The following is a 19,597-nucleotide window of genomic DNA, read 5'->3' on the forward strand; positions in this document are numbered from 1 at the left end:
TTCTGAAGATGTATACTTGAAAACAAGGTGTTAGTTGAGTGGAATTGATGAGAAGATGGTTCTCTAGTTCATATATATACTTAGTACTTAGTATGGTGATACAATGGTTCTCTAGTTCACACATATTCAGTATGCTGTCATGATGTAATTGTGCTAAGATATAGAAGGGCAGAGAAAGACTGAAAATGAGACATTCTATTTTTGACCATCCTCCTGGTGGCTCTCCTGCCTCCTGCATTCCTCCACTAAGATCAAGGCTGGTCCTGAGATCCTCCAGAAAACTAGCCCGAACATTGCATATTTTAATATGATGCTCTAAGATTACTTAATATGTTTATGCTTGATTTTGACTCAGTGGAACAATGGATTAGAAACCAATTTTTAATATTTATTAGCTTTTTGACCAATGTTAAGCAAGTCCCTTAAACTTACTTAAAAGTAAATCACTTAAAGACATTTGTCATGCTTATCAAATAGGCTTAAAGAAAAGATGAAATTACGTAATTCTATGTTGAATATTTTGTAAACTTTGAAGTTATTGAATTATGATTGCCAACACTGACCATTATGCTCCACATATGGACAACATAATTATTAATGCAACCTTTAAATTTTAATCATTAATATATTTCATCTTATATTATCACATACATACTCTTAGTGTACCTTCCTTCTTGAAATTACTATGCAATATTATAAATTTGTATTTAGTTAAATTTGTGTATGTTTTATTCTTTTATAGAATGTAAGTTCCTCAGGGTGGGTAGTACTTCATCTTTCTCTCTGAATATTCTCAACAACTAGTACAGTACCATGTGCATATTAGGCACTTAATAAACATGAAATTAAAACTTAAGTATATCTACCATGTCAAACAGACAGTGCTTTAGTTGCTATAATCATAAAATACTTTTAATCTTTAATTGGCTGACAGGTGCATTTTAATCTGACTCCATGAACTATTTTCCCCCAAAAATTTTTCCTGTATTTTCAGTACTCTTTTCTGCTTTTTATTATTACAGAGTAAAGTTAAAGAATATATTTAAGAAAAGAAAAAAGTGAAGCTAAAACATATTTTTTATTAAAAAATATGATTCAGAAGGAAATGATGGGGCAACCTTTTGATTAGTTTTAACTGTTTATTGTGTCTTTTTTTTTCCAAAACACATCTTAGTGATTTTAAAAGACAGATATATAGTGTGAATATATGAGGTTTTAAACTGAATTCAACAGCTTATAAATTCATAAAGACTTTTGAGACAACACACACACATACACACACGGGAGGGAAAGAGAAATATCAGCATGTATTTAAATATAGGTATTTAAAATTTTTTCACTGTGATTTTTTAAAAAGACATTCTATAAATACTGGTAAGATATTATATCTGCTGTATTGGAATAAGAAGTTTAAGGGCCTTCTTTGCCTCTATAATGACAGGTTGTGGCTTAAGTTCTTTTTCTCCCCGGCCACATGTTTTCCTAAGTGGGTGTTAAATGGTAGTGTTAGAGCTCCCGAACAAGTACATCAAGGGCTAAAAGGAAGAATGAAAGAAACATAAATTGTCTGCCACCAATACTGGTATATATATAAAAAAACAAAGTCTCCCTAACACCTAAAATAAATTATAATTTTATGACCACAATTATGGGGGCAAGACAGTTGAATATAAATATAAGAAGGCAGTGATGGCTACCAAAAGTTCTAAAAAGGGGACTGGTCTCTGTGCCTCTGAGACGGTTTTTCATGACACTTCATCAAAGCATAAAGAAACAGAAGCTCTAGACTGGCATATCTTAAGTGAGCACCCGCCAAGTGATATCCATGATGGCTTTATCTATGTTCCAAGTTATATGGGAAACCTAGGGAAACTTGCATTATGGAGTCATGCTGGGAGGTACATAAGAAAAACAAAATACAACGAAAGAGGTCAGGCAATTATTACTGCTTTGTTATAAGACCACAGACAGTTGTATCCATGAAAACATCTTCTAACCACTTCTCTACTTTAGACACTGCACTAGCCTTTATAATTTTTCTTTGAAATACTTTAAAGGCCAACTCTGAGTGGAGTACGCACATTCTCAAAGACAATGTCTAAGGAATATGAACTTGGAGAATCTCATCACATTGAAATGGTTTTTAGTTCTGTGCTTGTTGCCCTAGAACCCAATAATCAAAGTTCAAAGAAGTTCATCATTAAAAACTTGACTTTTAAATGATATATTTTTTAAAGGATGATCAGAATAGGAATGGAGACTTTATTACTGAAGCTCATGAAAACATTTGACAAGATGAAAAAATATTGCAAATCAAAGCAGTATTTATAGAAAACAAGGTGCTGCATTAAAGAGTTAAGAGTATCTACATTTAAATCTCAACTCAGACACACACTACTTGGGAAACTCAGGAAAAAAAAACATTCAATTTTTCTTTTTTCTTCTGAAAAATCTGGATAACAATACCTACAGCAAGTACTTCACATTGTTATGAGGATCATATGAAATAATCTATTTTGTATCAAAATGTGAACTCTTGTATTCAATACGTTCTAGAACACAAACTACTAAAGAAAGATTCTCTACTAGACAATTAGGAAAACTGGAAAGCACACTGGCAGAAATAAACTGTAGATCACCATCAGATACCATATAGCACAAAAAGCTCATAATGGTTATGAAACCAGAATATAAAAAAAGTAATCTTTTTTCTTAATAGAAAGTTTGTAAGAGGACGGAAGGCTGTCTTTCAATATAATAACTAAAGAGGAAATTCATAAGCAAACAAAGAACAAAGTCCATGTAAGATAAGATGGACAATTTTGGACATATTAAAGTAAAAAGATTTTTTTTTCACTGACAAAATATATGTAGCTAAAATAAGAGAAATAATCTATTGGGGAAACATTTGCAACAAACATATCTGAGAACCAAATTCCAATTTCTAAGATACATAGGGAACTGATTAAAAAAAAAAAAAAGATTAAAAGTTATCCCCCAATAAATGGTCAAAAGAGATGAAAAAATAGAAAAATTGCAAACCATGAATAATCACATAAAATTTTAAAATTTATTTGTAAAAGAATAAACATAATTAAGACATCTCTGAGATTTAATCTCATTCCCCTCAAATTGGGAAAGACAACCAAAATCAATGTTGATTGGGCTGGAAGAAGATAATCATACGTAATACATAGCTAGTGAATTATGAACAGTACAGCCATTCTAAACAACAACTTTGGAATACGCAAAAAAAAAGTTACATAAGTACTACTATCCTCTGATCTAGCAATATCCCTACTGAGCATTTATCCCAGTGAAACCAAAGCTCTCCATATACCAAAAATAGCTAGTTTTTGTTGTTATTAAAAAAATTTGGATAAACTGGGTGCTTGTCAACTAGAAAATGTATATATGAATACAATGAAATATTACTGTGATATAAGTAACTACTGTGAGAAATTCAGAAAGTAAGCATTGAGATTTCTGTCAATTGTTGAAAACTGAAGTAAAAATGACTAAAAATCCTCAATCTATACAATGCGTATAGTAATGCAAATAAATTCAATAAAAGACGACCAAAATTTGGTTAGTTGTAGTGATCAAATTTGGTCACAGATGACTCAGTCAGTCAACTAACACTTATTAAGCCCATGTCCCAAGGGCTCTTCTAGGCACTGGGGATACAAATAAAAGGAAAAAACAAACCTTGCCCTCAAAAATTGTCTTAATGATGGAGACAACTTACAATTATCTACAAATAGGATATATACAGAAGACAATCTCAGAAGGCAGGTCCCAGAAGATGGGATTTTAGTAGGGATTTGAAGGAAGCCCAGAGAAGCTAAGAAGCAGAGAATCAGTGAAAATATCCAGATTCCAGAGAATGCAATGATTATGGAGTGGGATAAGAATTTAATAGACTGAAAATGTAAGAAGGACTTTAATATGCAGGGCTTTAAGAACCAAAGTGAGAATATTCTATTTCATTGTGAAGGTAACCAGAGACCAGCAAAATTCTTTTGATAAGGAGACAAACATAATTAGACTTTTGTTTTAAGTAGCTATGTTTTAGATTAGAATAGGAACATTTGAGACAGAAGGAACAGTCAGCAGGCTACTGGCAAGTTATGAAGGCCTGAGGTGATACTGGTTTGCACTGGCAACAACATCAGAGGAGAGGGGGCGGGGGGAGGTATATAAGAAAGATGATGTAAAGTTAAAAATGGAAGAACTTGATGATTGATTATGCAGAAAAAGTAAAAGTTATGACACTTGGGTTGTAAGCCTGAAAGACTGGAAAGATGATGGTACCATCGACAGTATCATGAAAGTTAGGAAGAGAGGAGGGATTGAAAAGAAAGATAATGAGTTCAGTTTAAGATGTCCAGTCAAAGATATCTAATAGTCAGTTCGAGATGTAAGATTGAAAAGTTAAAAACAGAATGAAAAAAAAAAAAAAGTGGAGGTACTTATTTCATCACTAAAATGAAGATGATAGCAAGTGGGAAATAGATGGATCTAGTGAAGATTTTCCAAATTATCTGATGATGCAATATAACTCTCTTCTCTAAATAAATATAGAGAGAGGTGAAAATAGAAATGCAGAACTTAGAATATGTTGTAAGATCCAGCCACTGTGTCAACTGGTTACTTAAATGATTTCCTTACTTATAAAGGGAAAAGATAAGAGAGGAAACAAACCATTATTTAGTACCTAATATGTGCTAGGCATGACATTAATCAATTTACAAATAGGATCACAGTTGATCTTCACAACAATCTTGTGAGGTAGGTGCTATTATTAGTTTTATCTCTAAAAGAAATAAAAGATAAGTGACTTGTTCAGAGTCTAGTATATGTCTAAGGCAGAATTTGAACTCTTGTCTTCCTAACTCTAGGCCCCCAAGGAACTGAAAGTGATGAGGACAGATCATGGCAAATGTCTGCAAGGTAAAAACAATGCAACAATAAAATTGTCCTAAAGACACATTAATGCTACATAGATATCACGTGTCCTAGCTCTAGCCAGAATTAGTATGACATTACAAAGAAATTGATTCTACCAGTGAAAATTGGCATCTGTCCTGAAATTTCTAGTTTTAGAACAACTTGGGAGGCTGAGAGCTTAAGTAACTTAACTTGCCCAGAATCCCAAACAGTACATATTCAAAGTCTTCTATAGTCTAAGACCAGTTTTCTATCTATTGTGTCATTCTATATGTATTATCAAGATATGATATCATGAATAATTATGATAGTAAAAATCATATAACATGGGGCACCTAATTGGTGCAGTAGATACAGCACCAACCCTGAAGTCAGGAGGAGCTGAGTTCAAATCTGACCTCAGACACTTAATACTTTCTAACTGTGTGACTATAGGTAACCCCAATTGCCTCACGAAAAACAAAAAACAAAAAACAAACAAACAAACAAAAAACATATAACATAGGGAAGAGTCATGAACTGATTTCCTATAAGAACAGGAGAAATGTGGGAACAATACTACTACCACTAGCATCACAAAGGTTTTTTGGATGTGTCCAAAGGGTTTGTCATAGACCAAAAAAGAACATATAAATAGAACCATTCCTAGTTTTCCTTATCTAGATTGGTAGACTATTCAATTTAATTTTGAATTAAATAGGGATATGTTAAACATAAAATAAAGAAGAGTAATTAAATACTGGAGTCAAGAGAGTACTGGTCATGGAGTCAGGAGTATCTGAGTTTAAATCCAGCATCAGACACTTAACGCTAGCTAAGTGGCCCTAAGCAACTCAATATGCTTAGCCAAAAAAACAAAACAACAACAAAAAGTAGTTGATATACTTTTTATATGCACAAAATTACAAATTGTTTATGCTTTTTAAATCCACATTTTGCTAGTAGCACATAATTATATACAGTGTAGAGAAAAGAATAAGTGTTCATATTACTAAAATTTATGTTTAAAAATGTAAATAAAATTCCATGAATTTTGGTATTAGAATTCAATTAGGATTTTTCTAGTATGTGCAGCTCTTCTAATCAATGAAATAACTTTACAATATTTTAAATAATAAATCTGGGAGATACCTGGAAATTTGGAAAATATGTAAGAGTATTAGAGAATTCATTTACCATGAAACTGAACCAAAAGATAGCTTTACCCCTAGTTCTTTCATATGAAATATTTCTATTAGTGAAATGATTTACTTGTATCTCTGAAAATGTGTAATATTAACATTATAGAAAAAAAAATGAGAAGTCTCTAAGCATAGTTCTTCATTGTTACATTTATGAATGTCATTTCAAGCAATTAGAATTCAGCTAGAATTTTTCAAATGTGTCAACCTCTTCCAATCAATAAGATTATGTACATTATTTTAAATATCAAACTTTGGGGATGCTTGGAAATTCAGAAAATATGAGTATTGGAGAATTTACCATGAAACTGGACTAAAAGATTCTTTACCAATAGTTGTTTCATGTGAAAATAACTTGAATCTATTTGTAAAATAATTTACTACTATCTTTGAATGTGTGTAGTGTTACAGAAAAAATATGAAAAGTTTCTAAGCATAATTCTGCTCTGTTATGTTTATGAATGTCATTTCAAGCAGTTCTACATTAGAACTTGCATTTCAAACAAATTATGACTTTTCAAAAATTTCTATTTTCTATAGTGTACAGAACATAATAAAATAAAGTGCTTGGATTTTAAACAACAGAATCAAAAGAATAAAGTATTTATTAATTAAGCTAACAAAATTCATAAGGGAAAAGCATACATAAAAACCTTATTTGTAGGGGAGACCACTACAGAAATGCTCCTAGTGATATCATTATAATATACGGCCACTAGATGGAAGTATTGTACTTACAGTTGGAGATGTAGCAGCAGAGAGCAAAGGTAAAATTCCTCCACAAGCAATGATGATGTTGTCTACCATCTGAGAAATGAGGTGAATTGTGTTGTGTACAAAAATAATATTTTCATTGCTATTGACAAAATCCATTACAGACTTTGTAGAATGGCTACCAAAAAAAAAAAAAAAAAAAAAAAAAAAAGGAAAAAACCCTCATGAATGAACACAAATTTAATTTAGGGGAAAACATATTTAATACTTTTATATCACTTTATCACTAAAATTATGGCTTGATTAGAAATTCACACTGGATCTAAAATTAAATAACAACATTAAGTTCAAAATGAATATGAATTACGAGCATCAAAAGAAATCTAAATTAAAATTAGCATCTGTTTCTATATTATTAAAAAGGAACTGAAAAAAATGTATAATCTATAGCTTAAGTTTAAAAGTACACAATTGCAACACTATAGGTTTTCTTTCTTTGGACTAGGCATCAGAAAAGCAGACAATTTAATCAATTTTTAAGTCAAAATAATTGGGGTTATATATACAAAACTGTGTGTAATAACAGAATTTCTTCCTTTCAGTCAGTTATAATTATACAATATAGATAGCTACCACAGATAATTGATAATATGCAGCTACATTAATAGAACCATTAAATAGATCTCATAAAATATAAACAACTTTTGGCCGTTAAAGCCTTTACAACCTAAGTACATTGTTACTTGTCTTCTAGAGATCAATCAAACTACACTTGATATTTCTTATATAAAACCTTCAAACTCTTTTTTTTTTAATATGCTTCTACTGGCTGTCCTTTACCCCTAGTAGCAACTCTTTCCACACCTTTGATTCTTTAAATCATTTGTTTTCTTGTAGAATAAGAACAAGTATACCTTTTACATAAAGCATATGCTCCTAGTAGTGCCCTTCCTTGCAAAGTCACTTTTATCAATTTCACATATATCCTATATAAACTTATTTTTGTCTTCCCCAATGGAATATGAGCTCTTTGAGAGCATAGAATTTTTCATTGTTGTTTTTATATCTCACATGCTTGAAACAAAAAAGCACATAAATATAATTGATGACTGATTAATGGTTGAAAAAAATTAGAAGACAGAACATGGTTTGAATTCAACTGAATAAAATTTGATTACTGATAATTTTAAAAGATGAGTTTATTTTAAGCAAAAAAAAAAAACTGGTATAATTTTATTTTCAAAAATATGTACAATAATAAAAATATGTACAGACATAAAAATAAGTGCAAAAGCCAATTCAAAATTGTTATGTCAACATATTTATCATGAAAAAATGATAGTAGAAAATTAAAGTTGTGTTAATTTCAAGTTATTTTCTTGTGAAGAAATATCTAAATTGTCAAGTACTATTTTATAAGACAAGCTCTAAAATGTTAGCTATAAGTTTATTTTTGATTCAGCCAAACATTTTTACATGATTTAATTATAACAGAAATTTAACTTAGCATTAAATTCTCCTGAGCTGTTCAAAATTTGTATTTCTTTATTCATTCTCCTTTATATATCAAAAAAGTGAAACTAAGACTTGTTTGAAGGTCCCAGATTTTGATCTAATCCCTACATCTATAACTAGGGAATGAACAGCTGTGTTCATGATAGATACATCATTTTAACAACACTTAATAAGTTTTGAATATGTGGTTCAATCACTCCTACTCACAAAATATCAATTTTTACTTTTAACTAAATGACTTTTTAAAAAATGAATACTATTTTTATTAATTCCAAAGAAATATTTCTACCTCCTCCAAACATGTACATCTGTTTCTAAAGCAAATAGCAAATCCGTGAGAAGCCTCTGGTGCATTGGAGACCATTTAAACTCAGGAATCCGAAACATAGTTGTGCGTGGACCTGGACTAAACTGACGTCGCTGTTCTTCAGTCATTGGCATTGCTCGAAATCCTAAGTCAACTCTGAGATCTCTGTCTTGTTGAGTAATAGACCGTCCTTGAACCGCCTAAACAAAAGATTCTTTTTAAGTTCATATAGTATCTGACTTCAAAAATGTTAAGAACAAATTATCCCAAATTTCAAATACAGATATATAACACAGGGTGAGTAGAATGCATGATTTCTGTGGGAATCACTTGTATAAGCATCTTTGAGAGTTAAGTAGAGAGCCTCACTTTATTTTACAGATTTAAAAAAGTGAGAAAATTTAATGATTATGGATATTTTCAAAATCTAACTGGAACCAAGTGTTCCTAAATCTTATTCACAAGCAATCAGCATATTATATAATGTGGCTTGCCTATAAAATATGCTGTATATAAATAAAATGTCTCCCATACCCACTCCCTTTTACTCCTCTCCCAGCTGTCCTCCCAGATCTTAATTAAATGTTTCAGTAGACAATTTACATGAGCTCTTATGACCCAAAAGAAAATATACATCTATCTCTCTTCCTTCCTTCCGCCCCCTTTGTCCCCTCTCCCTTCCTCTCTTTCTCTCTCTGTAAATTTGCCTAATGTCACATTATGTTAAGTTAGACCTCTGAATATAGATGATTGTAAGAATACTGTTATCTAAACCTTTCAGTCTCAACAGAAATTAGCCAAAAAGCTTATCTTCTGGTAGTATAACCTTCCAAATCCCAGAACTATCCTCATATTTCAACTCAGAAGTTAAATAATTTAGTCAAGGAAACAATATGTCATTAATGAATTACCATTCATATCATGGGCTAAAATAAAAATTGTTAGTCAGAAAAAAACAATAAATTGCGTCATTTCTTTCAGTGTAAGAAAAGTAAATAATGAAAGAGATCTAAGCTACATCAAAACACATTTTAGTTTCTATCTTGAATGTATTTCTCATAAGTGCAATACAAAAACATTTTTATAAGTACACTAACATAATTATGATCAATAATAAATATATTTTGCCTCATTTAAATATTTTTTAAATTAAAGAATATCTCCCAAGTAAAACTATGAATGTTACACAAATGTTTTAACAGTTTCTAATAGGAATACACATGCCTTTTGCATAAAAAGAGAATCTCTCTTTATGGTCAAAGTAAAAAAATTTGACAATGTCAAGGAGAGACCAATAAAGAGGTAAATAAAGCAAGGCTTGTTTCATAGAATCTCAGGATCACAGAATTCAGGGTCAGAAAAAATTTAGAAGTCATCTAGTCCAACCAATAACTCAAAATATCCCCTACTTATCACATATGTCATCCGACTTCTGCTTGAAGACCTTAAATGAAGGAAAACCCCCATATCACCTCCAAAGGCATTCTATTTCACTTTTGGAAAAATATATTAATAAAGTGGATATATCTAATTGTTGGCAGCTAGATAGTGCAATTTTAAGAATGCAGGGCTTTTAGTAAGAATGATTCATCTTCTTGAATTTTGAATCTAGCCTCTGGTAATATACTAACAAGCTGTGTGACCTTAGGCAAATTATATAACCCTGTTTGCCTCAATTTATTCATCTGTAAAATGAGTTGGGGAAATAAATGGCAGAACACTCCAATATTTGTCAAGAAGACACCAAATGAGGTCACAAAGTTAGATACAAGTGAAAATTTGTTATTTTAACATTAAACTTCAATTGGTATTTTCAGTTTCTACCTATTTATTGTTTCTAGCTCTGCCCTTAGGATACAAATACAACAATTCTAAACACTCTCACATATGATGCCTCTTTAAATACATTTAAATAGATAACAATCTGATTGGTAAACACTTGGTATAGAAACTCCTCCAAGTCTCAGTGCAGATTCTATACATATTTGCCCTAAAGATGAACTTAAGCCTTAAGATGTGAGAGACTTTAGATGAAGGCTAATGTATAACCTTGAGGCACCTGGCCAGATTCTGAAGGTCAAAACATCTTGAATAATTATCTTCAGGAACCTAGCCAGTTCAGTGAAAATAAACAACTTCCTCCAAAGGAGGAGCCTCCCTCCAAAGCAGATGCCTGGGAAAGTTTAGCTGAGAGCGTCTTGGCTGGCACTGAGCCTTCTTTGTCTAAAGTGATACATAAGTCCTTTAGGGCAGGGTGTCTTTGGAATCTCACTCAGGTAGAGGATGCTCTTCCTGGGACCTTCCCAATAGGGACCCTGAGAGCTGTGATCTAGGACTCCCCAGCTACTTGACTCAGGAGTTGGTGCTTCCCCGAATTGTTGATGTCTTTCAATATTATTACTTTTCTTTTTTCTCTTTGTTGTTATGCTTATCTTTATAACATTACTATTGTGGTGGTGGTAGTGTAATTTTACTGTTCCCTTTTATTGTAATCATTAACTATATTATTAAACTAAAAGTAGTGACATTACAGGAGCTGATCCAAACCTCATAATCCCTTAATCAGACACTATCTTGACTTCCCTCTCTAGTCTTTGCCTCTCTGTTCTAGGTATTGTCAGGTTCTCCAATTTATCTTCATGTGATATGAACTTAAGACTCTTTTATGATCTCAGTTGCACTCTGCACTCAGTTAGCCTGCTTACCATTGATCTTAAACTGCAATACCCAGAATTGAATACTATATTCCAGATGTAGTTAACCCATGGGAATATAAAGAGTGACAATTACGTCCTTAACGTCCTCTAAATACAGGTCAAGATTAGACTGGCTTTTTGACTACCATGTCATATTGCTAACTCAAAATGAGTGTTCAATACACTAAAACAAACAGATCTTTTTTAGAACAACTAATATCTAACCATAATTTCCCTAATTTTTACTTTTTTGTAGAGGTGATTTCTTTGAACTCAAGTATGAAAATTTAAATTATAATACCTCAATTTCATTCTCAAAGGCAATCAAACATAGTGAAAAGCTAAGATAAAAAACAAAGAAATCACTTAAGACTTAACACATAGCTGTCATTCCTATAATTTATGTACATAAGACCCGCTGAACTTAATAAAGAGAGGTCTAAGGAAGAAATGTCTTGAGGTATATATAGAAATGTTTTATTAAGTATTAAAAAGAAATGCTATAAGGACAGGGATGGTATCCTATCTAAATTGTGCTCTTTGTGATCTGTTTTGTGCTGGATTTGGAGTCAAATAAAAATCGTTCAAATTTTCATTCTGCTGTTTACCACCTCTACATCTGTAAAGTAAATCACTTTCTTGGTCTTGGTTGTCTTATCTGTAGAATGAATGGGTTGGAGTAGATGGCTCTAAATCTATCATTCTATGATCTGACTACACAAATCCTTCTGAAATACTGAATGAATGAAATGAATGACTCAAAAATTAATAATTGCAATCTCTGAATCAACTACTTGGTTATTGTGGTCTAGCATATATATATGAAAATTTCCTAAAGTTCTTTTCCTTTGTTTTTTTTAGCTTAATAATTGGGCAATTTAGCAGTGATGTTTCTGCACATAACTTTCTTCCCTGTGGTGGAAAAGTAAGCAAACATTGCTTACTATCCTTACTAAGTCAAAATTACTATGGTATTAATAATGGAACTTTGACCAAAGCTCCAGTATAAAGCAACACTTTATTCTATACAAGTATGAGCACTAAATCATAAGGAAAGATTAAAATGATAATAATAATGTGATATAATTATGTAGAAATTACAAAAAAAAAATTCAGGTACATTTTTCATTTATTTCTTAGAACTCATGTACTATAACTTACTTGAGTTGTAGTAGTAGTCTGGATCTTCCTGATTTCCTTTCCTACTTCTTTACCATCGTCAGATCTTTCAGTATCTGAAATTATGCTTCCTCCATCAATATTAGACGCAATTTTACTACCAGAAGACTCTGTTTCAAGTGTTGTGGCTGTCATCTCAGCATATTCTAAACCTTTAGAGGATGAAGTTAATTCCCTTTCAGACATGCTACTCATTCTATCTGAAGTTGTATGAATTTTGAATTCTTTTTCTTCTATTATGTTTGATGTACAAGTTAAGTCAACACTATTAGTCATATGAGCAAGCAGTCCAAGATCATCACTAACACTAAGATGTACTTGTGTTTCCTGCACATTTGGAATAATATGATTACTAGAGAGTTCAGGAAGAAGTTTCTCTTCTTGGCTCGGAATTTTGTCAAAAATAAATGAGGTACTATTACTGGTGGGTTCATCTTTCTCATCAGCCAACGTTATCAAGGGCCCATTATCCTTTTCTTCACTCTTTTTAATGATGCCAACACTTCCGTGGACATTGTTTTGAAGTTTCTCAACAGCAGCACTATATACATTATCCAACAAAGATTCAACTTCGACAAGTGTACCATTTTCTCCAGTAACTAAAGTCTCAGGTGACAAATCCATATCATCAAGCTTTACTTCTGTTGCTTCCACTTTCTCTGCTTTTATATCTACTAAAAGATCATGTACCTCCACATGCACACCACCTCCTGATCTATCTGAATTTCCCAGAACATCGTCTGATACTTTTGTTGCCATAAGCAAGTCCCTGGTATCTGTGCTAACGGGGTAATCAGTTTCACTTTCTGGGCTTTGACTTTGTGAAAGATCTTCTATTTCTCTGATTTCCATTCCACCTTTTGCCCCAGTTGCCTGAGATGAAAGACCTGATATAGTGCTCACATTCCCTTTCTTTCCCTTTTTAATGTTTTCCTCCTCTTGTCTTTGATACTCTTCATACATTTTGGCTAAATATTCCTTGTGAGCTTCATAGGTGACCTTAAAAACAAGATAAATAAGTGATATTTTAAAAAAAAAAACAAGACTTTTATGTACAAAATAGAAGAAAAATGATCGATAAATCTAGATATTCTCTTAATGAAATAATTTTACAGTTTTAAAATTCAGCACATTTTTAATCTGCAATGTAAAAGCATGGCACTGTGGATATAAAGTGGCTTTCAAATCAGAAAGCTTGGTTTCAAATTTTCTTTCTGACACATACTAGATATGTGATCACTGAAAAAGTCACTTAACCTCTTGGCACTCTCAAGTAATGTTCTAAGACAGGAGTGGAGAACCTTTGTTTGCCAAGGGACATTTGGATATTTATTACATCATTCCAGGCCATACAGAATTATCAACTTAACAGAGCTCAAGCAGTGAGAGGCTGTTGTACCTAGCTTTCAGCTCTTCATTGCCTAAGCCTGCCTTAGTAAATTATTTGACAAGCTTTAAACAGCCAGTGGGCCAGACACTCTCCACTCCTGCTCTAAGAAGTCTCTAAGATTTCTGTGAAGGGGCAATTACGTGACTGTAAACAGTAAATAAAGTGCCAGAACTGGATTCGGAGAGACATCTTCCTGATTTCAAATTTGACTTCAGATAAAAGCTGCTTGACCTTGGACAAGTCATATAACTGTTTGCCTCAGGTTTCTTATCTATAAAATGAACAGGAAAAGGAAGACAATCCAGTATCTTTGCTAAGAAAATCCTAAATAGGATAATGAAGTCAGACACGACTTAAAATGAATAACAAAAACAAGAACTATATTTCAAGAACATTATAGAAAAGCCATTCCTCCAATAGTAAAGGAATTTTTCACGTGAAGAATTTTATACTGATAAATATCTAGGTTATTTCTCAAATGCTCAACAAAAAGGATAAATAAATTTAAACTAAGCAATGTATAGTAAAGACAAGGAAAGGGAGGGAAGAAGGACCTTAGTAAGCAAATGATTTAGGGTTTTAGAATCAATCATAGGACTGAAAAAGGGAAATGGCCTTATGAAACATCTAGCAGAACTCATTCAAGAGATAAACTCATCAAGAGATAAAAGTGGCTTAGGCAAAGTCACATTGATAGTAAGTGGTAAGAGACAGGATTCAAACTCAAGTCCTCTGAGTTAAATTTTTATGTTCTCTTGCATTTCCTATTCACTTAAAGCCTGCTATAGTCCATTCTCCTCAGCATCTCACATTCAATCCTCCCCCTACTCTAAGATACTAGGAAATTACAAATGGACATATGCATATACATACATGTAATATGTAAATTACTATATGATTAAGTTTTATTAATTACACCTGAAATGTGTAATTGAGGAAAAGGCATATATATTTCTTTGAAAATCACTGCATTTATAAATTATTTGAAAGAACAAATCTGTCTATTTTGGGTTCATTATGAAGCTGAGAGAATATGCTTATAATTGGTATGCTCAAGACAAAGTCATGTGATGGGATAACATAACTTCCTTTTTTGTCCCCTTCACCATATGCTAGCATGTCTAATAATAAAATGAAGTCATGAATATAGAGAACATTCAAGTATCTTTCTAATAATAGTATCAAACCGCTAACTGCATAGTATTAAAAATAACTAAAGGTTACATCCATTTAATGGTAAATAAAAATTAAGAAAAAAGGATTGGAGAATTTTAATGTTCAAAGCAATTTTGTAGAGAGCAACTAAAACAGCAATCATTTTAAAGATAAAGTTTTATTTGCTCAAATTTGTGGATATTTGTAGCATACAATTTGTGGTAGAGCCAAGGCTAGCTATAATAGATGTCCTAACTCACAATTTAATATTATATCCACTAACCAACAAAATGAGTGACCTTAATTTTAAATTTTTAGAGAATAATAAGTATAAAATCACCAATTTAAAAGCTAGTTACAAAAATTATTCAAATTTGCACATGAAGGGCTCTAGAGAATCTTAGAAATAATACATTCATATTTGGAAGCAATACAAAACTAAAGATTAAAAGATACAATACCCTTTATCTTAGAGATCTCTTAATATGACTATGCTGTAAGACTTTTATTAAAAGAAGGAAAAAAGACCAATTTGTATAAAATATTAATAAAAGCTTTATCCATAATAGCAAAAAAGTTAAAATTACCAATCGACAAATTTGGAACTGATAATCAAATTTCAATCTACGAAATGGAATTACTGAGCTACAAAAAAAATTTAAAAATTATGTTAATTGATACAAAATTAAGAAAGCTGAAACAGACCAATAAATAATAATTGTGATTATGTAAAAATCAACAAATATAAAAACTCCCAAAAAAGAAAAGAAGAGATGCTGAAAACAGGAATCAAATGACAAAATGCTTATAGAAACATTTTGCAAAATTTAAAAGATTATCTAAAATGTAAAATAATACTATTTTTACAAATTATAACTTGGAGCCTGTAGTTCTAGCTACGTTTTCTTTTTTAAATAAAAGAAAATATGGTACAGGAGAAAAAAATGCTAGATTTATAATCAGGAGACCTGAGCTTGAATTCTGTCTCAGACAATTACAAGCTCTGTGACCATGAGCAAGTCACACCTTTCAGAGTCTGTTTCCTCATCTGTAAAAAGAGAAAAAGAAATGGGCATAATAATGCTTTCATTCTGTATGTCTCACAGGGCTTTTCTGAGAAAAGCACTCTACAAATCTGAAAGCAATATATAAAGGTGACTCATTTTCATAAGTCAATAGCCATAATCTTTTAGCAATTATTTATTTAAAAAAGAAAGATAGGAGGGTGTAATGGAAAGAGAACTGAACTCTTGAATTAGAAAAAACTTATCTTACTCTAACCTTCAATGCTTCCTAACTATTTAAGCATTTCACCTAAGATGGTTTCCTCAGTAAAATTTTAAAAACAATACTTCTAGTATAAACCTCATGGAGTTACTAATGTGATGATTAAATGAATATAAATAAAATAATTTTACAAACATTACAATACAAAAAATATCAGCTACTCTTAATAAAATGCAAAAACTTATGATGTCATATGTGATAATTTTAATGTAATTTAATTTTTTTCATGTCAATTAAACAAAAATTAAAGGGAAGTTTGGAATAATTTTTCACTGCCAACTTTATCTTAAAAATTAACACTTTCAGAAACATTTTAAATGCATATTTTACATCTAGATACAAAGTGTCTCCTATAATTAAAAAGAAAACATAGTGCAACAAAAACAAACACATTTAAAATACACTTAATTATGATCACTTTATTGCACAAGAAACAACTATATCTCAAATTTTATTTCATTAATGAATATCAGAAAAAACTCACAAATTTATGATACAATGGGACAAGCTATGTATTTGGTGTCAGAAAACCTGATTTAAATTTTGATGCAATAATTTATGTAAACTTGGAAAAGTTACTTATTTGCTCTAAGGTTCAGTTTCCTCATCTATAAAATGTGGGGATTTAGATTAATGATATTGAAGATTCCTTTAGCTTTAAATTTGATTTTATAATATTGTGTTCATATACATAATAATGGTAAGACTACATTTCTTGGGCCCCAATCTAGCTTTAAAATAAAAGGATTCTATTTTAATAAAACAACACACATCCATATTTTCTTTTAACTAAATCTACCATTATTTGTGCTATCCACAAGATGGCACTAAACTATTTTTTTAAGTGGCTTGAGATGCAATAATGATTCAACAAGAAGTTTTCAAATTAGTTGGTACCTTTGAATGGGCTATTGAAAGTGTATCCACCCATACTCTCCAGCCGCCCCATTCATATTTTATTGCATGATACAAAAGAATCCGAAAAATATTGTACACCATTTCTGTAATCTTTTGTTCTTCAGAATTTTTGGGATTAATATAGCCAAGAGAAAACATCCAGTCCTGCCATACTGAACACTGAAGTAAACATCTGGGGAAAGGAAAAGAAATTATTTATAAAATAATCAAATCTTATATAATCAATATTTCTCTGTTCCAAGTTTATAAACTGAATCTTATTAATAATTTAATTAATGCACACACTCTATCATTACAGAAACTGGGAAGAAGAATGCAAACCCATTACCAAACTAGAAAAATAAAGTGTCACTGATTGACTATTAATATAATTTCCACATGTATAAACGAGATATATATGCTTATACATGCATAAATTGAACTAAAATTTTCTAATTATAAAAAGATGTAAATTTGGTAAACTGATATCAAACTAATATTCCAATGATTTCAAATATACTATTGACTTAAAATAGTAGAAGAAGATTCAAAGTTGGAAGAGAAAAAAAAAAAATCGCAAAATATTCAAAGAATATACCTCCTGTTTTCACGGCTATTGCTGAAAAGTTTTATCATGTCAGATAAAAATAATCGGCGGACTTCCATTAGTTCTGCACTTGGTGTTGAGTTTTTTAACAAGGTTGCCACAACTTTAAGAATCACTGTAAATGAAATGTTATAATAAAATTAAAATCATATAAAGTCTAATTCTGCAATTCAAAAATTATTAGCCATTACCTCTGTGTGAATAGCCTAGAACTGTGTGAATAGCCATAATGATGCAATTTCCAAAAAAAATTAAGACTTTGTTCATTGAAGGGAAAAAAAAAAAAATCAAACCACAAACCACTTTTGGTCCAAATAATCCAAATTAATTGGTTACAAAAAGATATTGAGGCTTACTTGGATTCTGAATTTTCACCGTAGAATCTGGCTCTGGATGTGGCTTATGTACAACTTGAGTACACACTTGCTCAGTCAAAATCTAAAATATGAAGAATGTAATTCATTAATATAAAAATTTTAAAAACTGAATTATATTAAAAGATATAGGAAATCTCTCCCTCAATATATTCAATTCATTAATGAAAGAATAGGCATGAATGAATAAAATGGACTTTTTCTTAAATATGATACATAATAACTTATCTATAACTAAAAATTAACAGTACTCCTAACAGCAATATAAGATGACACTTTGATAAGTGAAGGAAGAGGTCAAAAAGTCAGCATATACATTATCAGTTATTATTTGGTACAATTTTATAAAGCCTTACTATAGCAAAAAGGAAGGAAGAGAAAGCATAAAAGAGAAAAAGGAGAGAAGGGAAAAGGAAAGAGACATATATATATATATATATATATATATATATATATATATATGTAAAATTCATAACTTTAATAAAGTAGCAGTTTATAAAATACCAACAAAAAACCACCAGCCTTTCTGTGCATTGCTGACAAAATAATATCTGCTGGAAGCAAAAAAGTAAAGCCTATTCAAAATTGCTAAAAAAAAAAAAAAAAAAAAAAAAAAAGCTTTAAAATATCTTAAAGGTAGCCTAATAAGACATAATCAGAATGATTCCAAAACATTCCTGTCATAAAAATTAAAATAACAAAAACGCACTCATGGATACATTATTGGGTCATAATAATCTAATAAAGATGATATAGTCTCAAATAATTTATACATTTTGTGCCATTAACCAAATACATAGTACTGAATTACCAGAGATAGAGATAATTAAATTAATCTGACCAAAGAAAGTTGAAAAATAAGGAAAAGAATAGGAAAAAGGGGAACCTAGTATTATGGAGTTGGAAAAGCAAAGAGTAAACCACTCTAGTACCTTTGCCAAGAAAATCCCAAAGGAATCAACTGAAATCAACAAAATAGGAAAATTATATAAATACATAAGTGATAATAAGCTGTCAAAAAACATAACTAAACTAAAAACTAAAACTAAAGAAGAACTAAAACTTTAAGCAACCATGAGAGAATGCTCTAAATTACAGTAAGAGAAAAGGCAAATTTGAAAGAGCTAACAGACTGAAGTTTCACCTCTTACTCACTGAATTAGTAAAAATAATAAAAGATATCCAAGTGTCTGCAGAAAGTGAACACTAAATATACCATTGGTAGAATTGTGAATTTTCTGAACTTTCTAAAAAATTATTTGAAATTATACTTAAAGAGTCATTACTCTATATACACCTAATGACCAAGTAAAACTACTACTAGTAATAAAGTGTACTAAAAATC

At 30.9% G+C, this 19,597-nt stretch overlaps 1 protein-coding gene across 1 annotated transcript in view; it reads right to left on the reverse strand.

Annotated features, from left to right (window-relative positions):
• Window positions 1-19,597, reverse strand: part of NBEA (neurobeachin) — a 699,286-nt gene that overhangs the window by 492,347 nt on the left and 187,342 nt on the right. The window contains 6 exon segments of the mRNA XM_074303499.1: window positions 6,870-7,023; window positions 8,650-8,867; window positions 12,525-13,541; window positions 17,272-17,464; window positions 17,870-17,993; window positions 18,235-18,316. Coding sequence (XP_074159600.1) covers window positions 6,870-7,023; window positions 8,650-8,867; window positions 12,525-13,541; window positions 17,272-17,464; window positions 17,870-17,993; window positions 18,235-18,316 — 1,788 coding nt within the window.

Source organism: Sminthopsis crassicaudata, chromosome 3, assembly GCF_048593235.1.
Source record: "Sminthopsis crassicaudata isolate SCR6 chromosome 3, ASM4859323v1, whole genome shotgun sequence".
Lineage (NCBI taxonomy): Eukaryota > Metazoa > Chordata > Mammalia > Dasyuromorphia > Dasyuridae > Sminthopsis > Sminthopsis crassicaudata.